We start from the raw sequence: 24,380 nt of genomic DNA, 5'->3' as shown, positions 1-24,380 counted from the left end.
AGCCACACTCCAATTCAAGTATTTCAACAAATATTTATTGATCATTTACTGTGTTCAAGGAATTGTGTTAAGTTCAGGGTGGGATTAGAGGCCAGGCTGGTTCCTGTGCTGAGGGAACTCATGATTTAATAACTTTGAGGGACTTCCCTGGTGGCACAGTGGTTGAGTCCACCTGCCAGTGCAGGGGACACGGGTTCGAGCCCTGATCCGGGAAGATCCCACATGCCGTGCAGCAACTAAGCCCGTGCGCCACAACTACTGAGCCTGCGCTCTAGAGCCTGCAAGCCACTACTGAGTCCGTGTGCCACAACTACTGAAGCCTGCGAGCCTAGAGCCCGTGCTCCGCAACAAGAGAAGCCACCGCAATGAGAAGCCCGGGCACCACAACCAAGAGTAGCCCCTGCTCGCTTCAACTAGAGAAAGCCCACACGCAGCAATGAAGACCCAACACAACCAAAAATAAATAAATAAATACATACATACATATATACATAATAACTTTGAAAAGACAAGCTTACCAATAACTATTGTGGTCAGTGCTGAAAGAAAGGTACAGAATGCTAAAGAAGTCAAAGAATGAAAAATGTTTTCTTGGAGAGGCAGGAAGCTTTCAAAAAGTAAGAGATATTTGAGTTGGGTTTGAAAAAATAAGGTACCACTATTTGTATTTTAATTAGGAAGGGATTTATCTTTTGTGTGTGTGTGTGTGTGTGTGTGTGTATTTATTTCTTCTTTTTAATTAGAAAGGGATTTAATTCAGGAATGTTGGACATGCTGAAACAGTATGTTCTATATCCTTCTGGCATGAGTCCTGGAATGATGCAGAACTGGCCCAGTAAGACACTTACTGCCTCTGGGCCACCACTGGGGTTGTGCTTTCTTGACTCTGGAACCCACTGCCATACAGCAGCCCTAGATACCAGGAAACCAGGGAAAAGGGCAACAGATAAAGTAGCCCTAACTACCCTGACAAAGTCTAGGGTATGGTTGGAAAAAAGAGCCCATGCCAGGGAAACTAATTACAATAGTCTTTGAAGAACCCATGTCAAAACCAGATGCTATGGCTGTATTATATGGGCATGGTGACTCAGGTGAGCAGGGCCTACTCCCCTGGGCTGTTGTTTGTGGGCAGATCTGATATGATTATGTCATAACTCTTGGCTCCTTTCCTCATGTACCTGTTCTTAGCTGGCCCGGGAGAGCTAACTCAAGGGAAGAAGGGATACCACCTCTACAGTTGTCATGTGCCTCTTTTAAATTCTCATTTCTAGCCACAAGGTAACGAGTATTTCTCCAGTGGTCAATGCTTCTAAAGGAAAGATGGGTCTGTCATGGTCAGAGTATGGAAGACAAACAGCTGGTTCCAATTAGTCATGGTTTTTATGACCCCTTCCAGTGTGGCTAGGCCAATCTAGGATCTCAATTGGTGCCTGGGACTTATTTTCCAATACTGCGAATGATATAACCTTGTCTAGTTCATACTTATCTTTAAAATATCTCTGGTAAAAAGGATAAGAAAACAAATGATCACAGAGATACCTGTTTGGTTGTTAAAACCCTATTAAAGCATAGGGAGGGGAGTGACATCGGCATCACATGGTCTGAGTTGTTCCCTTCTTCTCTCCCCTTTGATTTACAACTAATGGGGCATCTATAACTGAACAAAAGTGTGTCTGCACGGTAAAGCAGGACACCTGGGAGATCTCAACCCACCTGCACATCCAAAAGTGGGTGGATAGGACCTCAGAGGGGGCTGCGAATCCAAGAGAGTCGGTAAGCCTGCCCCACCCCACTTACCACGATTAGGAAAATGGGAGCCTGGAGAGTGCAAAGCTGGGCAGACACCACAGGAGACAGAGAATTTGTGGAGGTCCAGCCTGCCTGATGGGAGAAACTGGCATGCTATCAGAGTGGGATAGGGATGAGTTTGGAGGCAGAGGAGAGGGAGGACATGGCCAAGGCAGCCCCCTTCCTGAGGGTGACACTGCAAAACACTGGACAACTGAGCAGTTGCAGCAGCTACCTCTCCAGCAGAGGAGGTGGAAAGCAAAAGTGGTGAGTGACAGACTGCTCTGCTACCCTGGTTGCAGCTGGAGGGACCCATTTCTCTCCAGCAGCGCCCAGATTTCTGAGGAGGGACCTCTGTGACTTGGGGGAGGGAGAGGAAAGAGGAAGGAGGCAGACAAGAATATCAAAGGGCATTGAGGGAACACATTTCCTGCTGTATGCTTGGGGCCTTCAGCTGGATGTCCACTATGGACCTCTGGGAGTCCTCCACTCAAGGATCCCCCTGTGAGGGCTATGGACACCCCCAAAGCCCCAGATGCTAAGCCCACACCTCTCCCCAGTCTGCTGCCAACTCCTTGTGTGTGCCCTTGACTGCAGCCCTGAGAAACAGCTCCAGTAGGGGAAATCAAAAACTTGAGCAACTTCGCCACCTTCTGGAATACAAGAGAAAGGTTTCTAATAGTCAGCCTATTGAACTGTAAAAACCAAAGTAAATAAATACTTAACTAAGGACGGAGTCAGCTACTTCAAGTGTGAAAGCAGAAGTGCATATTATCAAACACTATGAAAAATAAAGGAAATATGATTTCACAAAAAGAAAATGATAATTCTCCAGCAACCAAATTCAAAGGCACAGAATATTGCTTTCTAAATGATAAAGAAATTATGAATAAATTCATAAATTATGAAGAAATTCAACCAGCTACAAGAAAACTCAGACAATTCAAGGAACTCAGGGATAAAATCAGTGAACAGGAATTCTTTACCTAAGAGATTGAAATTATAAAAAAGAACCAAACAGAGATCTTGGGGCTGAAGAATTCAATGCATGAGATAAAGGATGCATTAGAGAGCATAAGTAACAGGGCAGATCAGATGGAAGAAAGAATAAGTGACTTGGAGGATAGGAATTTAGAAATAATTCAGTCAGAAGAGGAAAGAGGCTAAGACTTTTAAAAAGTGAAGAAGCTCTACAAGTTATAAAATTTAATTGGAAAGACAAATATAAGAATAATTAGTATACCAGAAGGAGAAGAGAGGAAGAAGGGTGCAGAAAGTTTATTTAGAGATGAGAATTTTCCAAACCTGGGGAAGGAAATGGAAATACAAGTCCATGAAGTTCATAGAACACCCTATTATCTCAATGTAAAAAGACCTTTTCCAAGACACGTTATAATGAAACTGTCAAAAATTAATGATAAAGAATGAATCTTAAAGGCAGCCTTGGAAGAAAAGAAAGCAACCTACAAAGGATCCCCTATTAGACTATCAATCAGTGGATTCCTCAGAAGAAACTCTCCTGAGGCCAGGAGAGAGTGGAATGACATGTTCATAGTGTTGAAAGAGAAAAGATGCCAACCAAGAATACTTTATCCGGCAAAGTTGTCCTTCATATATGAAGAAGAAAGAAAGATTTTCCCAGACAAGCAAAAGCTGAGGGAGCTCACCACCACTAGACGTGCCTCACAAGAAATGCTGAAAGGTGTCCTTCAGGATGAAATGAAAAGATGATAATTAGTGACATAAAAACATAGGAAAGTACACAATACTCTGGTAAAGGTGAATAATAAAAAGTCAAAATTAGAAAATTGTAACTATATTAGAATGGTATTTTCATCACTTTATTATAGTAAAAGGTTAAAGGAGAAGAGCATTAAAAATAACTATAGTTACCATAATTTGTTAAATACATCACAGTATAAAAAGAGGTAAATTGTGGCATCAAAAATATAAAGGGAGAGAAATAAAAGGGTGGAATTTTATAGGAGAATGAAGATAAGTTACTGTCAGCATAAAATGGACTACTTCTTTTTCTGTAATGATTAGATCAACCCGTCAACGGAGCATTGCGCCTAGAACCCGTTTCTTCAAGGCAGGGTCTCTGGGCAGCAGAAAACTGGAACCCAATCAATTCTTCTCGGGTTAAGCTGGCTGGCCCGCCCTCCTTCTATACAATCACGACGGGTGATCCCGACAGACTTATAAGAGGGGCCTGGGTGGTTCAAGAGCAGCGAGTTTCCTGTAGGGCCCCTGAGAGGACAGGCCTGCTCTACGGGAGATACTTCTGAAGGCTGCCCTCAGGACCAGGACGACGGTCGTGACTGCGGACACCCCTGGACTCCAGCGCCTCAGGCCCAGGCCCCTCTTCCCGGAAGGGTCTCCTGGAAGCCGCTCCGCGTCTCCAGACCCCCAGAGCCAGCCGCAGGGTCACGGCAGGGAGACTAGATTCCTCATGCAGGAGCAGAGACCCTCCAAGCGCTTTCGCTCAATGGCCACTAATCAAGGTGTTCATCCCCAGGAGACAGGCTGCTCTGGTGCAGAAGGCGGAGACCCTGGGGGGGGCAGCCGGACCCCCTCAGCCAGGCCAGCCCTCGAGACCCTTTGCTTATGTGAACCCCATGAGATGTGAGACCCCCGCTTTCGTGGACTCGGCTCGCCTTGCACAGAGAGGGCGAGGCCGCCGCAGGGGAGATAGCCAGAGGGCTGAACGAGGCCGGCGCAGGGACCCCCAACTGCAGGAGGGGCCGGGACGCCTGCTGGGGCCAGATCTGCATTTGGAGCTGGACAGCGGAGACGTCCCCGAACAGCCCGCGGAGCCAGAAGCCAGGGAGACCCCTTTCGCCAGAGCGGCCATGGCGGCCGCCGCACACGGACACGTGCTGCAGGACCCCGGCCCCGGCAGTGATGCACCTGGGATGAGACCCCAGGGGCTGCCCAATGCCTATGGGTTCTGGGGTCTCAGGGAGGTCCAGCCTTCCGCCTGTTCCTACGTTGGGTTCATACCCTCGGGCTCGGCTTTGATAGTCATGCAGACACCCTCCGGCACCTACCTGTATTCGGTCGCAGCGCCCTATGCCCACCACAGCCAGCCCATCTCTTTCTGACCTGGGCATTTGCTAAATACTCCAGGAGACCCTCCCCCAACTGGAGCCCCATTCCTGTCCCCACTGTCTCCCCCGCTACCTGCATTGCCCGGACTGAGCCTGCACGCTCCCCCAGGATCCCGGCAGGCCCAGGTCTGCTTCCCACAGGACAGGCAGTGCCGAGGGACAGAGCAGTGCACGGGGTGTCTAGGCAGAGGGAGCCCCAGGATGCTCACGAGACGGAGAAGCTGTGATCAGAGCTTCCCAGCGAGCGGCTGCAGGGTCAGGATACTGACGGCGGTCCCCCAGCAGCCTGTGAAACGTGGCCAGTGGTTCCCCTCCGAAGAAGAACACGGATCCTGACTGGGTGTGAGAGTGACACACGTGGATGAGGCTTGGTTAAAGAGGAAATTCCAAGAGCTGCCTGTGAGGTGAGACCTACAGGGAAAGCAGAACTGGCCTGACATCAACACTCCCTCAAAAGCATCGGTGATTCCGAGAAAGCCATGAGGAGACCCCCTCGGATCCTGGAGAGCATACGACCCTGAGTCTCGAATTCCATAACCTGGACCAGGTGGTGCGCGGACAGGAGGGGCCGGGGCGCCGTCGAGGCACAGGAAAGGGGCCTGAATCCTAGTCAGAGCGGCCCGAAGTGGGAGCTTCCTCTGAGCTCGAGAGCTCCCAGGCTGATAACAAAGCCCCTTCCTGTGAAAGCCGGCTCCGGGCGAGTTGTTTTGCTGCCTGCCCTGAAAGCACAGATAATGCTTTTCAGCCGGGAAAAAAAAAAAGAAGTGGGAAGAAAAGAGGAAGAAGTGGGATGCAAGAAGGACCAGAAAGCAAGGAAATGGGTAAACTGTATTATTAAGTCTGAATAAGTATGATCCTCGAAGAAAGATGAATAATCTGGAATTGAAATTCCAGAAGGGGACTTCCCTGGTGGCGTAGTGGATAAGAATCCGCCTGTCTGTAGGGGCTTCCCTGGTGGCACAGTGGTTGGGAATCTGCCTGCCAATGCAGGGGACACGGGTTCGAGCCCTGGTCTGGGAGGATCCCACATGCCGTGGAGCGACTAGGCCCGTGAGCCACAATTGCTGAGCCTGCGCGTCTGGAGCCTGTGCTCCGCAACAGGAGAGGCCACGATGGTGAGAGGCCCGCACACCGCGATGAAGAGTGGCCCCCACTTGCCGCAACTAGAGAAAGCCCTCGCACAGAAACGAGGACCCAACACAGCCATAAATAAACAAATAAATAGAAGTAAAAAAACAAACAAACAAAAGAATCCGCCTGCCAATGCAGGGGACATGGGTTCGTTCCCTGGCCTGGGAAGATCCCACATGCCGCGGAGCAACTAAGCCCATGCCCCACAACTACTGAAGCCCGCGTGCCTAGAGCCCGTGCTCTGCAACAAGAGAAGCCACCGCAATGAGAAGCCCGCGCACCACAACGAAGAGTAGCCCCTGCTCGACGCAACTAAAGAAAGCCCGTGTGCAGCAACGAAGACCCAATGCAGACAAATAAATAAATAAATAAATAAATAAATAATTAGAAATAGTGCCATTAATTTAAAAAAAGCAACATGATTTGGGCGATTGGGATTGACATGTATACACTGATGTGTATAAAATTGATGACCAATAAGAACCTGCAGTATTAAAAAACAAACAAACAAAAAAAACAGCTAATACTAAACTTTCTTTGGGTTATTTGTATGGAAATATGTTAATATAAATGTTTCAGACATTACATGAAATTTCTAAAAATCTTATATGTTCTGGTATAATGTTATAAGTCATAATTCTAGTTATTATTTAAAATGTATATCTCAGAAATAACTAAATTTCCTTGTCAATTACATTATTATGAACTTTCATCAAATCTTTAACCATGGTCATTTTTAAGTCTTTTGTCATTTACAGAGAGTTCTGGGTGTACTCTGATGCTTTTGCAAAAATATTCCTATAACAGGGTTTCATCTTCAAGGAATTCACAGAAAAGACTCTGACAAGTACAGGTTTCTGGTAACTAACTATACTGCTGAACTGAATGAATAAGCATTTTCAGAACTCTAATGGAAAACTGATGAATTCATAAAAGTGCTAACAAAAGATCAAGATGAAAAAAAAATTAATTACATGGGACTGAGTGAACTGATGAGGATGATTATAATTTTTGTGACTTTCTGTTTGAATAAAAAAAAGAAAAGCAACAAACAAAAGATCAGAACAATAATGAAGAATAAAAAATAAAATAAAATAAAATTAGAAAAATAAATAATATATTAGAAAAAATAACGATTAAAATGAAACAGCAACAACAAAACAAAACCAAACAATAAGGAAAATAAAATAAAGAAAATTTAAAAATAAAAGTAAATAAATAAAATTTAAAAATAAAAGAAAAAAAAATTTTTTTAATTAAAAAAATAAAAAATTCCCTGGTGCTCCTCTATCAGTGTTCTTGACCCCATGGTGAGCTGCAGCCTCCCCCCACCTCCCCAGTAGGCCTCCAAGACCTCTAGGTAGGTCTCTGGACCCGCCTGTCAGCCCCACCTCTGCCTGTGTTCCTCTTGCCAGTGTCTGTCCCTGGAGCTGGCCCAGAGCACACGTGTCTGAGTAGGCCAGCTGGGGTGCAGGCTTCCACAGGTGCACCCACAGGGGCCAGCACAGCCAGAGGAGGCCTTGGAGGTGGGGGTGGAACTCAGAGGCTTTGGCAGAGGTGGGTCTCAGGCCTGGGACCACACAGCTGGAAGAGGCTTTGATGGGGGTGGGGGTGGGGCTCAGGCCTGGAACCCGCTTGGCTGGAAGAGGCTTTGTTGGGGTGGCACTCAGGCTGTTGGGAACCCTGCGGCCCATGGAGGCTTTGTGAGGGGCGGTACTCAGTTCCACTGGGATCCATGTGGCTGGAAGAGACCCCGGCTGGGGCAGGGTTCAGGCCTGGGAGCTGTGTGGCTGGAAGGGGCCCTGGGGGTGGGGTTTCAGGCCCAGGACAGCAGATGGCTTGCCAGGGCCAAAGTGGGTGGCCGAGATGCTGGCCGCACGTCCCTCAGATCCCCTGATGGTCCCTCCCCATCCCTGCTGATCCCCTCGCTGTGAAATTCCCTCCAAGCGTGGGAACCTCTGCCCTCCTCCAGCCCCCCTCAAGGGTGCCGGTCCCACCCCGCCTACACTTTTCTTCCTCCCCACGTACTATCTGGTCATGAGGGGATCCCTCCTGTCCCCTTAGTGTCCAAGGTCCCCCACCACTGCCTAGTAGGTGCCCTAGTTGTGAGGAGATGTAAACTCTGCGTCCTCCTACCCTGCCATCTTTCGGAAGATATTCTTATTCTTAACAAATGCACACTAAAACATTAGGGGGTCAAAGGGTATTATGTGTACAACATTTTTGTAAATGGGTCATGTATATGTGTGTGTGTGTGTGTGTGTGTGTACATGAAGAGAAAATAATAAAACACATATGTCAAAATATTAACCTGTGAACCTTGGTGAAAAGTTCTTTATGCTGGTCTTGCAAATTTCTGTAAATGTGATATATTTCAAAATAAAAAGTTAAAAAATGAGACTGTTCAAAATTAATCCAGTAAGTGTTGTTGAAATAAGGTCCAAAGAAGACAACACACTGATGCACTAATTTCACAGGTTCAACCATCTACACCTGTGCCTGGGAAATTAGTTTTGTACTAGCAGGAACCACAGATACTGAAAAATAAATTAGCTGATTTGAACATGTCTGCACTCATAAGTTGTCATTATTTAGAGTGTTTTCCTAATAAAAATCATTAAAAAAAATTAAGGTACAACCACAGGACTGAATAACGGAAAAACTGATTTTACAGCTGACTTGGAGGATGAGTTTAGGTAAATATTTTAATTTATTTTTCGTCATTGATAAAATTCAAATACCCATGCTTAGGTCCACAGTGGGCATGAAATATGTTTTAAGTGAGTGAATACTATATTCTCTTACTGAACTAGGCTAGCCTAGCTTCTCTCCAAACAGAACCTGAGATAAGGGCTTGCATGCAGGTAGTTTATTTTGGGAAGTGATTGCAAGAAATAGTAGAGAGGGAGTGGGAAGAGTGAATGAGAGAAGGATGATGTCAACTCAAGAATGCATTACCGGGCTTCCCTGGTGGCGCAGTGGTTGAGAATCTGCCTGTCAATGCAGGGGACACGGGTTCGAGCCCTGGTCTGGGAAGATCCCACATGCCGTGGAGCAACTAGGCCCGTGAGCCACAATTGCTGAGCCTGCGTGTCTGGAGCCTGTGCTCCGCAACAAGAGAGGCCGCGATAGTGAGAGGCCCGTGCACCGCGATGAAGAGTGGCCCCCGCTTGCCACAACTAGAGAAAGCCCTCGCACAGAAACGAAGACCCACACAGCCATAAAAAAAAAAAAAAAAAAAAAAAGAATGCATTACCGAGGTGATCACCACTGTGACATCTGATACTTGATCCCACTCAGACCCTCTGTGAGTCCATAGAATGCACCACAAAACAGTTTGCCCAATGGATGGAGGAGGGAGTATTTATCCATCATGTTCCACATCACCTTGGCTAAGCATTGCCCCATGAGATGTTAACTCCTTCACACTTCTAGGTTTGCTCATGTGTCGGAATGGCTAAGTGGGTTCCTCTGGGCATGTATCCTGCAGCAGCAGAGATGCCTCAGGACAGAAGTGAGAGAGGTATGGTGCAGCTGAGGTTACGCTGTGTGCAGATGATCACCACAGCAACAGCTGGAGTTAAAAGGTGGGCAGAGGAGAATGTGAAGGGTGGCACAAGACAAGAGTTGTCTGTGCCTAGAACATCATGGCCAGTATGTGCACGTGAAGAGATTTGACACAAATACGAAACGTGGCAAAAATTGTAGTGAGTGAATTTTTGTAAAATGTGTCCATCACACATTCTTAAGATAAAAATGTCAAAGCAGGCAGTTAGCTAGATATGAGCAAAGAAAGGGGATATGGGCCAAATGGCAGGAACCCACACATCTTGTAAATAACAGGGGTGCTTGGGCAGACAAAGAAGAGCAGGAATCTCCAGACTGACAGGGAACCACACATTTTGGGGTGATAAATGTCTGGGAGGCAGACAAAGAAAGATGAGAAAAGGTGGGAATCTCTGGCTTCCAAATGTAACCTTTTGCTCATTATGCTCTCATTACAATAACATTAGCCTTGCAGATAAGAAGTACCCATCGAGCACCTCCACCATGACACTTCCGATCAAGACTAAATAAGGACAAAAATCCCTCCCCGTCTCAGGAAGGTGGAGCTGAGATGAAAATCAGGGAACATGACTCCCAAAACCTTCCCTCCCCAATGAATATTTCACCTCTTCTTTTCTACACCCCACATAACCAGCTTGCCAAAGAAACTCAGGTCAGCTACTTACCTGAGTCTGCCTGCTCTCCCCTTGAGAGCATACTATCACTTAAATAAATCCTCACTTTGCTTTCTTGACCTCCCTGTCTCATCTCTGAATTCTTTCTGCCATGAGACAAGAATGTACCCTCTGGTATTGATAATAGCTAATTATCCAATTTTTATTACATGCCAAACACTACACTAAGTGTCATTATTATTATTTCATTTAACCCTCGAAACAAGCCTGAGAGGTAGCCATATCAAAGTGGTTCTTAATCTGGGGCAATTTGCCCTCCAGGAGACATTTGGCAGTATATACAGACATTTTTGGTTCTCACAGCGAAAAGAGATACTGGTGTCTAGTGAGTAGAGGCCAAGATTACTGCTAAACATCCTATAATGTATAGGACAGACTCCCTCAAATAGCAAATTATCAGGCCCAAAATGTGAATAGTGCCAAGGTTGAGAAATCCTGGCATAACTTTATCCCCATTTTACAGTTGAAGAAACTGAGGCTAAATGAAATTAAGTACATTTTCTTGAGTCAGAAAGCTAGTAGGCGATGGAGTTGGGATGTAAATTCTAATCTGTCTGACCCTAAAGCCCATGTATGCTTGTAACCATGCCGTACATTCCCTATTACAGGGAATACATAAGTGCCTTTAAAAATCATATGTGGAGGGCACAGTGTGGATGATTTTTATGTCACATATAGTAATTATAACAGGGAGTTGAAAATGCAGATAATGATTGGAAATAATTGATATTTATGATTTCATAATGAGTTAGTATTTGGAAAATTGAAAGGATTTGACTGTTTGAAGTTGCCTGCATGTGTTCTCAGCATTTCTCATCACTCTTAGTGTTCTCACATCAATACAAGTCAAATTTACCAGGAGGTGGTCAATTTGGAAAACGTGAGGTAAAGACTATTTTTATATTCAGAAACAAAGCACAGATTTTCAAAAGTAGATTCCTTGTCCAGATTCTATTTTCCACCTGCCCTACTTTTTAACATGCAGTTTTTGATCATTCAGAACTGTCAGACTCATTCATTTTCAAAGAAATGTGTTATTCATTAGAGTGGCTTCACTGAGCCAAGTCTAAGACTGGCCATCTCTGTCCAAGGCCATCATACCTCTTGCACTTGCCAGCCCTCAGCGATAATGATTTCCCAAGACAACTGAATAAAAGAGTATTCTGATGGGAAATAAATAGAAAGAAGAGCATGGCATTTTAGGACTGGGGCTTTTTTCTATAGTACGGGCTGTATCTAAAGTCAGGCAGATCACCTTTTTGGAGGGAGATGAATAAGAGATGAGGGGATATGACGTGGGCTTTAAGGTAGATAGACCAAAGTTGGAATCCCAGCTCTGCCACACAAACTGTAGTACCTTGGGTGAGTCACTTAAGTGACTCAAGAATATCAGCTATCACAGTCACTTTCAACATTGTACAGGAAAACTTGACCAACATGATAAGACAAGAATAATAATAAGAAGGGATGAGATAAAATTACTATTATCTGTAGATGATATAATCATCTACATGCAAACTCAATGAAATCAAAGGACAAGCTATATGAACTAAGGAGTTCAGCAAATTTGATAAAAAATATCAACTTAACAAAAATCAATATCATGTATCTATATTAATAATAACCAATTAGAAAATATAATGAAAGCAAGATATACTTCAAAATACTAATAAAACTATAAATTTCCATCAATTAAACAATACACAAGACTTTTATGAAAAAATTAAACTCTATTAAAGGATATAAAGAGAAACTTGAATAAATGAAGAACTATAACACTGTAAGAGGGGCAGTTCTTCCCAAACTAATTTATATATTCCATACAATGCCGACTAGAAATTAAATGGGAGTTTTAAAGAAATTTGACAAACTTATTTTAAAATTTATATGGAAGAATAAAGTTTGCAAAAAATAAATGAATTGAAAAACTCAAAGAATAAAGACTTGCCCCACCAGATTTTAGGAGTAATATAAAGAAATAGCAATTACAAGTGGTAAAGTACTGGTACAGGGCAGATATAGATAAGTAGAATAGAAATAGAAAGCACAAAATTAGATCTAGGTATATATGAGAATTTATTTGCTGGTTGTGGGTCCACAAACACATAAATTTTAATAGATGACATTAGGGGAAAATGGCTCACTATAGGGAGATAAAGTTAGATCCCTACCTCACATCCTACATATCATATAAATATATATGTATATAAATATAAATAAACTCGAAGGATACAAGATAGCTAATGTGAACAGTAAACTTATAAAGTTAATAAAAGAATATGTCATATACATCCTTGTAAATTTAGGGCAGGGAAAATTTTCTTTCAAGAAAACCCCAAAAAGCATAAACCATATAATTAAAAATTAGTAGATGTGACTCCATCAAAGTTAAGACTTTTGATTAGATAAAGAACTTCAAAGTTAAAATTAATAATTGGTAAATCGGGGGTAGATATTTGCTGTTAAGAAAAAAAATTCTCCAAATCACAAGAAAAACGTGAGAAATCCAACTTAAAAGAGCAACGGATATAAACAGACAATTCACAGAACAACAACAACAACAAAAATTCCACAGCTATCACATATATGAAGAGATGGTTACCCTTTTGTGTTTTCTTTGGCATTCATGCACATTTTAAAATAAATTCTCCCAATTCCCCAGTAGGTGAGTCAGATATTTCCCAGAAACAACATTTACATGACATATTCAAAGACATCTAGAAGCCAGGAGTAGAAGTGAGCAGATAATACAGACCACAGGTAACAGTGTGGGATGCGACCTTATATACACATATGATGGGCAAAAACTAGAAAGCTGGATAATGCCAAATATGGCGGGGGGCGTGGATGAAAAGAGAAGTCTGGCCGCAGTCCTCCGGCGGCCTCCCGCCCACGTGCTCGCCCCGCCCCGCCCCGCCCCGCCCCTACCACGGGACGCTGGTGGGCTGTGCGCGCGGCTCCACCCACTCGTGAGCCTCGGCTGCGATTCCAGCCCCGGACCCAGAGCTCCACTACCTCCACGGCTTCCGTCGCAGCCTTGTCATCTGAGTACCGGTGACAAAATACCCTTGTTGAGACTTGGCTGCCTTTGAAGTCACTCTGGGCGCATCTGGAACATGAGCGGCCGGGCCCGCGTGAGGGCGCGAGGCATGGCCCGCAGCCCCAGCGCCGCGGAGGTGGGGCGCATGCAGGCGTCGCCGTCGGTGGGTAAAAAGCTTAGCAGCTGGCATCGTCTCGCTCACTCCTACCTCTGTTTCCTTCGTGGACACCGCCTTCCTTGGCAGATATCTCTTCCTCTCTGCTACGAAGTAGTGGCTTATCTTCTCTTTCAACTTTGAGTCCTTCCAGGGTTTCTCACATTTTTTTTTTTCCCTGTTGGGGAGCTTATCTGAGTAAGATATTAATATAGATATTTTGGTCAGTGAAAAGGGCTGAAAATGGGAGGCAAGTATATCATTAAGTTTTAATTACTTCATTTGTAAGTCTCCTCGTGAAAATGGCTGTCCCTTCAAAGGTACCATTATGTGGTATATAATCTAATATGATCTGTCTCGCTAATTTATATATAAAAAGAAATAATCTCAGACACAAATGAAGTTTAGAATCAACCACTGTTTCTTGAGCAACCACTGTGCATAGGGCTCCTTATTAGACTCAGGCAACTAGGTTGAATTGAGTGGCAAACCAGCAATTTTTGAGTGATGTTACAACTACATGTAGTATTTGGAGCAATACTTAATAAAAACTCAGTATTTGGAGCAATATCTTAGACCAGAAGTGTTCAAGTGAGTAGTCTGTGGTCATTATGCCTTTACTCTCATAGAGAGGTCTTCTCTTGGTATCACCCATTTTTTTTTAGCAGGCTGATTTATACCTTCTTGAACAGAGAAGTAATTACCCTGAAGAGAAAATATGAATGGTTCCCTTCATCTGTTTTGTGAACTTTTGGACCAGTTTATTCAAGAGAGTCGACATCTGAGCTGGTGGCCCAGATCCTCTGGGCTCAGTTTATTTTCTTGCTACAAATATGTTCACATCAGAGGCCCCATGTCTGAAGGCTACAGAAGCATGAAGTCTGCGATCACCTGTACCACCTTCCATCTGATGAGCTCCTCGGGTGCAAGGATCACACTTCTGCCTCTTTCCACCTCCAGGGGCTAAGGGCTGTATCTGGCTCACAGTTGGCACTGAAATCAAAGATTGATGAATGGGGAAAACCGGAGCTTGTCCTTATCTTTTTTATGAAATGGGCAATCTTTTCTCCTCTCTCAAGCATCTTACCTGCCAACATTTTCTTTTCCTAGCTCGTGGTAATCTAATGACATAGGACGTGATACCATTCTCATCTTGTGATAAAGTTTTAGTTTATGACTTAACATCTTATGACCAAACATTTTTTTCCCCGTTTTAGCCTCTGTCTGTTGCTCTTAGTGACAGTGAAGCATCTTCTAGCAGTGACCACGTGGGAACAAGCAGGATTTCACAGAAATGTAAGTGCAGCTCTGTCTGTTCCATCCAGTTCCGTCCCATCTGAATGGAATAGGAGTGACTCTACTAAGCCTTTCAGCAGCAGACTCACTTCTTGAGCATCTTATCTTCCTTTTCTGAAGGATCCCCCTGTGTTTGTTGTGTTTCTTTGGGACTTCCAAACACAGAATCTGCCACTGAATTTCCTGATGGTGCTTAGCAGTTGGGAACCCCCAGATACTAGGAAACCAGTTTTTCTGATTCTGTTTACTGAATAATTTTGAAAATGTATTTTTAAATTCTTTATGACATATAAATGCCAATACCATTGCCTTGCAGGGATGGTAGTAACCTCGCATGCCTGTTGCCCCTTCTCTCTTCTTCCTTCCCCACCCACGGTAGACCTCACCATTTGATGGTGGCTCTCTTCCCTGCAAATCCAGGTTTGGCCTCAGGATACTTGTCAATGTGCTAGTCTAAGTAGCCCCTGCCACACAGTATAAGTTGGCATGCCCAATGCACTAATTTGCTAGGGCTGCCGTGACAAAGTACCACAGACTAGGTGGCTTAAACAGTAGAAATGTATTGTCCCATAATTCCAGCCCTACTGCCACCATTCAAGTGTTATTCCAACTTTTCTTTGGGAATTTCCTTCACATCTGCTATGCCTTCTTGTGACTAGCAAGTGATGGAAACTCTTTATCCTTTGAGGGTAGACTGATTTTTTTTTATTTTTAAAAATTGTGGTAAAATAGGTATAATATAAAGTTGACCATTTTAACAGTGTTTAAGTGTACAGTCCAGTGGCATTGAGGACATTCACATTGTTGTGCAACCATCACCACCATCTGTCTCTAGAACAGTTTTTCATCTTACAAAACTGAAACTCTGTACCCATTAAACAATAACTCCTCATTTGCCCCTCTCCCCCCAGACTCTGGGAACTACCGTTCTATGGCAGATTGAATTTTTAGAAACCACCAAACATCTTTTGAAACCAAGAGCGGTAAATGATACAGATAATCTAGTGAGAATAATTGAATTTTTTAAAAATTAAATAAATTTTGTGATTTTCCTGGGAGACTCCAACTCCACTGAGAAGGGTATGGGCAGCAGTTTTGGGCAAGCGGGCAGCGCCATTTGGGGTAGTTGCATACAGTGACTGTATCAAAGGACAGTGGCCAAGCCAGTGTCCTAGAGGTTTGTCATACTATTAGTCACATTACCTTGTAGTAATAATTCTGTAATATAAAATTTATATTTTCACATTTTGAAGTGCCAAAGTTGTATCCAAAAAAATTAGCATCTTTTTGTACTCATTTAAAAAAGAAAATATTCATCAGGAAACAGATTTTAATTTCCCATTTTCTAGAACCTAACAGTAAGTGACACGTCCCAAGGTGACGTGCTGACTTTCATTCTCAGGGGAATGATCTAGCATAAACACTGATGGCAGCGTATGGGCATTTCTCTTCTTGTGATTGAGAAAGGGGAAAGGTTCAGCCCCAATCTGTACAGAAGTTGATGTGGCCAATCTTAGTCTGTAATTCTTTGGGTGTTAATACAAGAGCTACAGGAGGGAGACCAGCCCTCCATGAATGGGTGTGGAGTGGGATATAGGGAGATAGAGCTTTCTCCTTAGCCAAGAGGAGAATCAGGTCAGCCCCGAATGTTATGAGGTAGGACTAACTCAGAGTCTGTTATTTCTAACAAAACATGCCATGCTTCCTTCACAGTTTTCAATTTTCAGGCTGCAGACTTCTGTATAGTCATGACTGTTTTCAGCAATGTAGGCCAGTTTTATTAAAAGCCACAAAAATCTGAGCTTTGGTTCTAGATGCATCTTTTTTCCCGGCTGTGCCGAGCGGCATGCGGGATCTTAGTTCCCTGACCAGGCATTGAACCTGGTGCCCTTGACAGTGAGAGCTCGGAGTCCTAACCACTGGACTGCCAGGGAATTCCCTCTAGATGCATTTTTTTTTTTTTTTAAAGAGCTCCTGACTTATTTATTTTATTTTATTTTATTTTTTGGCTGTGTTGGGTCTTCGTTTCTATGTGAGGGCTTTCTCTAGTTGTGGCAAGCGGGGGCCACTCTTCATCGCGCTGTGCGGGCCTTTCACTGTCGCGGCCTCTCTTGTTGCGGGGCACAGGCTCCAGACGCGCAGGCTCAGTAGTTGTGGCTCACAGGCCTAGTTGCTCCGCGGCATGTGGGATCTTCCCAGACCAGGGCTCGAACCCGTGTCCCCTGCATTGGCAGGCAGATTCTCAACCACTGCGCCACTAGGGTGCCCTAGATGCACTTTTGATATGATAGTTGTAAACGATATCACTAGCATGAAATGTTATTGATGTATATAATATTAATAATATATAACATTTTGGTGTTCTCTTCATAATTTAGATGAGGGTGGTCTATCTTCTGGTGATGCTGGATGTACCGTCAAGGAAAGAGGTGGGAAAATCAGACGAGAGGTGATGGATTTGAGTGTCTGTACCAGAGAGAAATTGGCCCATGTGAGAGATTGCAAAAGAGGTACCCAGTCTTCATGTTACTTACTTTTAAATTTTTATTTATTTATTTTTTTGGCCATGCCATGCTGCTTGTGGGATCTTAGTTCCCTGACCAGGGATTGAACCCAGTCCCCCTACAGTGGAAGCACGGAGTCCTAACCACTGGACCGCCAGGGAATTTCTTACTTTTTTTTTTAATGTTACCAAATTTTGCTTAAGAAATTTTAATTTAAATTTAATAAAATAAACAAGTTCATATATTGACTTAAAAGATATGTATTGAACATCTGCTATATTCAAGCATTATCTAGACACTAGTTGTTTTAGCCTTAATTCTCTCTTTCATTAATAGGAAGAGTAACATTTTCTCCAAAACTACATTTCACTTGTTGAAAACCTTTTCTCCTTACACCTGAGGTAGGGGTCAGCAAAGATGCTTGGTCTCTTTCCCAATCTTTTTCCTATATGGGTAATAACCTTTCTGGACTTCAGGTCTAAAAAGAAAAATGTAGCCTATTTGGGGAATTCTTTATGCAGATTCTGGGCTTACCCCTGAAATTGCACCTAGGATTGCATGTGTATTTTCAGGAAAAGTAGACCTGTTGTTTTCATAGGATTCTCAAAAGGCTTTGTAACTCTCTGTAAAAGTTAAGACTCACTGATGCAGATCAGTCTTTTTCAAACTCTTTCAAACCATGCAGCAAAAATAAGTACATAAATTGTTCTCCAGCATGCACACACTACACAAACACAACTGAAACAAAGTTTCATGAAACAATGCTTGCCCTTCCTGTGGGCAGGGCACTCGGATCCATTCTATCCTATTCTAGTTTTTCTGTGAAACATGATGGTTCACCTCACTTACTTTCATAACTGCAGCACTAATGGGTCATGATTACAGTTTGAACACACTGGTGTAAGTGGTCTTAAAGGGTATTGCCAGCTCTGATATTCTAGATGACTTCTCTTTGTCCATTAATATGAGCAGCTAAAATATGTTGCCATGTCCTCTGGGAGAACAAAAAAAAAAAAACCCTTTTCTTTAATTAAAATGGCACAAAGATTCCTTGTTCCTACTGGATATTTACACATCAATGAAAAAAATATGGCCCGCCACATCAGTACGCAAAAGATGTTGCAGCCGTGAAGCCACTGCAGCTGCTCCCACGGTGAGCCCGGAGGGAACGCAGGATGGAGACAAACGGGGCGCCGGCTGCCAAGCCTTCAGTCACTGCAGCCACCCTCCAATGATGCACCCTAAGGAGACTCAGGGTGGGAAAGAACAGGATACTGGCCCCAGATAGCTGAGGTGCATATCAAAGGAATGATTGCAGTGAGCCCTGACTTTTGCATCTTCCCGAACATAGAAGAGCGCTAAATTCATTAACTCGAGACATACGGTTTTCCTTAATTAAAAGTAATCTTATGATGTTCCGACTATCTGGTCTTTGTTGCAAAAACTCCTCTATATCCTGGCTCCCCCCCTTACCTCTTCCGAGCGGTCCCTCAGAACTGAGATGCTGTGTCCTGGGCTTAAGCCCTCAGTTTTGTCCACTGAATAAAACATAATTCATAACCTTTTAGGTTGTGCATTATTTCTCAGTAGACACACAGGTCAAAACTGAGGGAATACTACGTAAGGTATACATGATACTTTTTCTTCCTCACCACCTCAGAGCTCACGTTTCCACTTCCTCCACCAGAAAGGCAAATAGTGACTATTTGATAATTCTTTCCTATAAGATGAACACTGGATGATTCCCTCCAAGGAGAGGTGAGAAGTACTTCCTTTGTGCCCTCCTAGAGTCTGTCCTGGATGGAGTTTAACGCCATCCTGGGCACTGATCAGCTACATCGTGGCCATCTCTGAATTTGTCCTGTAGATTTTGAAGAGGTGAATAAAAATTCTGTAGGGGATGGAATTCCTGGAAGCCCACATGGCCTCCCTGTGCCTGCAAAAAACCAGAAGCCCAGAGCCCTGTCTGTTCTCACACAGGGAAGATGTAAAATCTCTTGTTCCATCCCCAGTCGCCCCCTTATCTCTGGGGGGCCTTCGCTGGGACCTACAGAGCCATCTAATCACTGAATGAAGTGATTTCAGAATTTTCCGAAGTATGGTGAACTTTTGATTATCTGGATTTCCAAGGGGATGGGGGTTGTATTCGTGATAAAAACTGGAGAGTTTCTTTATAATCTGAGAGCACCATAATTCCAGAGCAGCATCTGAAACTGTTACCGAACTAAACTTGGGTCCCTTCCCCCATGCTCAGTAAAGCCAATCTACTGACATTGGGCTGTGGTGAAGGAAAGTGCAGCGGTTTATTGTGAGGCACCGTGCAAGGAGTCTAGGACAACTAGTGCTCAAGAAGCCCAAACTTCCCCAAGGGTTTCAGCAAAGCATGTTTAAAGGCAAAGTGAAAGAGGGGCGCCCCAGGGTCTGTGATCAGCTCCTGCACAATTCTCTGGTTGGTTGATGGTGAGGTAACCGGTTAACATTATCAATCCTTTGGTGCCAGTAGGTCTGGAGGGAGCTAATGGTCGTCAAGTAGTTAATTTCTTCCATTTGGTAGGGGTTTTAGCATCTGTAAAACAATTCAGGAAATGTGCACTAGATGCTATTACCAAGGTACTTCAGAGAGGAGCTAAAGCAGAGGAAATGGGGGAGGCCCCATGGGGTCCTGCTTGGTTACAAAACGCTTACTTGATCAATTTGAGAATCAGCTGGAAGGCAAGCTTTGGAAGGAGTCCTAGGGTAGTTGAATTCAGATGTTTCTTTTCTCCCCAAAACAAGAATGTCAGTGTCTGCCCTCAGGTTCTTATGAGGCCTGCCTTACACAGGATCCTTTTGCTTGCCGGGCTGCATAAGGTTATCAGGCAGCTGGTTACTAGAGCTTACCTTGTGTCACTGAACAAGAATCCTTGCTTTCTAGCAACAATTATGCATATGCAAATAAATTTTTTGAATGCTGAGATTAATATGAACACGACGTGATTTTTTTTTTTTTTTTTTGGTTAAAACATGCTTTTTGTTTTCTTCAGGTTCCAGTGGAATACCTGTGAAACTGGTCACAAATCTTTTTAATCTGGACTTGCCCCAGGACTGGCGGCTATACCAGTATCATGTGACATATAGTCCAGATATAGAATCTAGAAGGCTGAGAACTGCTCTGCTTTATAGTCGCAGGGAACTTTCCAACAAGGCCAAAGCATTTGATGGTGTCATCCTTTTTCTCTCCCAAAAGCTAGAAGAAAAGGTATAGTACGGTTAAGTTTTTAATACACACATGTGTGCGTATATTTATACTCCTTCATGTAGATTTTAGAGGTTAGCTGATTTCCACGACAGTTGGAATGAGGATATCACTCACTCCTTTTCTCTTTTCTATTCCCGTGCCTGAGAGCGAAAGGCTTCTTAATTAAGACCTCATCAGAATTGATTTCCTAAGTAAGAAGCTGATGGTCTGGCATTTAAAAAAGAAGAGCTGTTAATACAAACACTGCTTTTTCAACTACTTTTTTAAAGGCAAAGTGTCCTTGAAATAGGAATCCTTTTAAACTTTTCCCAAAATAGGCAAGAGTTTAAGTAACAGGGACTTCCCTGGTGGTCCAGTGGTTAAGACTCCCAGCTCCTAATGCAGGGGGCACGGGTTTGATCCCTGGTTGGGGAATCCTACATGCTGCACAGGGGCAGCCAAAAAAAAAAAAAAAAAGTTTAAAAAACACCATTTAGCCTATGGCCTAAGAGCTTTAAATTTACTCTACATTTTTTTGCTTCTGCACATTGTGTCCACGTGTCCAAAGAACTTTACATCAATCCTGATTCTAAAACTGTCATTTCTTTCATGACTTGTTCCATCATATGAAATAGGAGTTATTTATGTCAATCTTAAGGATATTTTTTAATGGTTATGACCATTGGATATGACAATTGCAAGATTCATAGCCCTTTATTCTTTTTTTTATTTTTATTTTTTTACGCCTTCCACATTTTTAGCCCTAAAATCAAGATATTGGTATTGAGGTTTTTATCATATGCTTTGTTCTAAAGCAGTATTAAAATTATGAGAAAGAACTGATTTCTGTATGAAAAATTAAAACAGAGTATTGGATTAAAACTTGACGCTTCTATCCCTTGGAAAGCTTAATCTTTTTTTTTTTTAGTTCAGCATTTTGAACACCAAGAGCATAAATGTAAATTTCTAGATTCCATGTGTATCTTTGTTAATTTCCTCAAGAAGTGTGTTTCTGAGCACTCTTGGAATCTTTTTCCTTTTATGAGACTGTGAGATTTATAGGAGCTACTTGAGTGTTTATTTCATCTGAATATGGAGTTTAAAAATTATGCCATATGATTAAATTTAAGGACTTGGAAAATCTGGATCTGTAAATTTAGAAACATTTTTATTCGTCATGAGTCCTTATTGATCCCTCAATATTTTGTCATATGACTAGATGTTGATAGCATGCTGATATGGCCTCTCATACTTAAATGATATATTTCAAGGGTATTACTATCATTAAAGATCTTGTTCTTCTAAATACATTTGTAGTAACAGTTCGGAAATTTGGATATATTAAAATCATATAGCCCCCTTGAATGGTCCAGCTTTCTTCAATTTTACCTAATGAACGTGGAGGAATTTTACTCTACAGATGCTAGGAATAAGTTGATATTACTCATTTCTTATTCAAAGTGAGCGTGTAGTATGTGCCACACATCTTCTTATCGTTGGGCATGGAGTCTAATGAGGAGGCAGGGAGTAAATAGATGGTGAAAACGTGGTGTGACAGATCAGACCTGTTGCTTCTATTTTCCAGACACAGGGGATACTAGATTTAGACAGAAGAGTGTTGTCTTATTACCTATCAACATATGACCTGCCACCTAATGACAGTAAAAATGAGATAGTAAAAAGAAACTGTGTCCTAACAAAGGTTGCTAGTCTCACCTTTTTCTTCTGGTCTTAATACTGAGTCAGGCTTAATCCTGTACTCTCATCCATCCCCTACACACTTTATAGGATGCTTATTTTCATGGAAAGAGCCCCTCCACTGATTCACTCATTACACCCCCAAATAGTGCAGTTCTAGAAGTCCTGTTCTGCTGCCTCCTGGCCTTCCACTGTCTTTCAGACCCCATCTGTGCATCTGTGGCCACGACCTGGGTTGCTGTCACCGGTCACATCTATTTGCCACTCTCATGCATTCCTTCTGCATTTGTAAAGAACCTACGGTGTACCAGGCAGGGTGCTGGCACCTTGGAGGAAACCAGGATAAATAAAACAAGGTTCTTGTTGTCAAAAACATTTCCATTTAGTACTGAAGTTATTTACAAATAAATGCAGTGCAAGGTAGAATGACATAAGCGGCATAATAATAATTAGTGGTTTTGTTGTGCTAGCATTTATCGAGCATTTACGAGGTGTTAGGTGCTCTGCTTGGTTGTTCTCTGGACTAGCCCCAGCACAGCTCTCTTGAGATGAGCAGATCTGTATTTTATGTCCCACCTACCACTGGATTACATTTGATGAGCACTTACTCTGCCAAGGCTACTTGTACGCATGAACTCATTTAATCCTCTCATCACCCCTGGAACCTTAGAGAGGTTAAGTGTCTTACCCGAGGTCTTCAAAAAGAGCTGATGAAAGGAAAGTTTATTCCCAGCGGGACACTTCAGTGGGAATGGTCATTAATTTATCTCCTGGGCAGGATTTGAATTAATGAAGGGGGAGATGGGGAGGCCCAGAAGGAGCAAAGACACAAAGATAGGAAGTGAAGGGCATAGTTTAGAAATTTCTGGTTGTTCAGGCTTAGCTGGGAAGGATTGCAAGTTGTGGCTCCAGAGGTAGGGAGAACTTTGAATGTCCTGCTGAGGAACAGGAACTGTCCTCCGTGGACCACTGAAGCCTTCGAGAGAGAGTTTCCATAGAGCTGTGTTAAATTTCAGTGACTCTGATCACATCCTACTGAATGGCTGACAGAACAAAGTGGGAAGATTAATAAAGTGCCACTGGAATAATCCGGGAAGGCTGTCGAAAGAACTTGAACAAAGGTACAAAACACTGCAAAGGATAGGGATAAGATCCATGAATTACCCCATTTAATCTTCATTATCCTGGTCTCACTCCCACGTTAGAGATGGGAAAAGGTCTTAAAGAGTTGCAGTAACTTGCTCCGCATCATACAGGCTGCAAGAGGCAGAGAACCAGGGTCTGTGCAACTCCACGTCACGTGCTCTTGGGCTCGTTGGTAAATATTGGTATTGGAAAAGCTGAAATGGAGTAGAGAAATTGCTGGTGTAGAAGGGCTAAGACTTGCCAACCCGTTAGATAAGTGGATGGAGAGGAGGAAGTGAAAGCACACTCTGAGAGAGAGGGTGTGGGATTCACAACAGGCAGGAAGCAAGGAGGAGTGGTGTTTGGTGGGGGAGGTGCAGGGGGTGCTGATGATTTTGCTCTTTGGTGGCTGTTAGGAACGCGGTTCCTGAATACAGCTCTGAGTGGGGACCGGCTGCTGCCAGCCACTCATCCCAACATACTTTGTTGGCTTAACGCCTTTGTCCTGAGATCCTGGCAGCAGTCTGAGGGCCGCTCCCCCATCTCCTGCCCATTAGACTTCTGGATGTTGATAAGCTCTTCCTGCAGCTCGCCACCTCTGACTTCTGTACAGTTTTATCTGAAGCAAGAAACGCCTCAATGAAATATTTCATCCCCTGTGAAAGGACGCATTTCTCTTTGTTTCCCTGAAGTGAACTATCCCTGCCCTACATTCTTGGTTCAACCTAAAAGCCATTAAAACTACACTTTCACCATGGAAAGTAGGGGTAAAATACATAAATGCCTGCTAATAAACTGACCTCTTCTAATTCCTTACCCTTCTGCAAAACCCTTGATCATAGATTTTTACTGACTGATTTGTCGTTTTTTATTGCCGAAATCTATACTGAGCTCTCCCTGATCTGAAGAGCTTTAAATTTAGTTAGGCATCTGGTATAAAGACCTATTCATGCATTCATTATAATTGTTAGAACGTTGTTCCAGATTATAAGAACCCTAGCGATTTCTCTAGACCTTTCAAAAGTTAATAAAATCAGATTTCATATCTGTTTAAACTTTCACCATTTTTTTCCTCT

The 24,380-nt window shown here is 43.2% G+C and overlaps 1 protein-coding gene across 2 annotated transcripts in view; it reads left to right on the top strand.

Annotated features, from left to right (window-relative positions):
* Positions 1-24,380, top strand: part of PIWIL4 (piwi like RNA-mediated gene silencing 4) — a 128,102-nt gene that overhangs the window by 63,051 nt on the left and 40,671 nt on the right. The window contains exons 1-4 of one of the 2 annotated variants that reach the window (XM_082340063.1): positions 13,285-13,473; positions 14,682-14,760; positions 17,139-17,270; positions 20,288-20,502. In XM_082340063.1, coding sequence (XP_082196189.1) covers positions 13,387-13,473; positions 14,682-14,760; positions 17,139-17,270; positions 20,288-20,502 — 513 coding nt within the window. In that variant the 5' untranslated portion in view covers positions 13,285-13,386. Of the gene's footprint in view, positions 1-13,284; positions 13,474-14,681; positions 14,761-17,138; positions 17,271-20,287; positions 20,503-24,380 lie in introns of those variants that run through there. The other variant, XM_082340064.1, reaches the window with a different exon arrangement.

The sequence above is a fragment of the Balaenoptera borealis genome (assembly GCF_965194805.1).
Source record: "Balaenoptera borealis genome assembly, chromosome: 11".
Taxonomy (NCBI): Eukaryota; Metazoa; Chordata; class Mammalia; order Artiodactyla; family Balaenopteridae; genus Balaenoptera; species Balaenoptera borealis.
The sequence above is the reverse complement of the archived record's forward strand: the minus strand, read 5'-3'. Positions and strand labels throughout refer to the sequence as shown.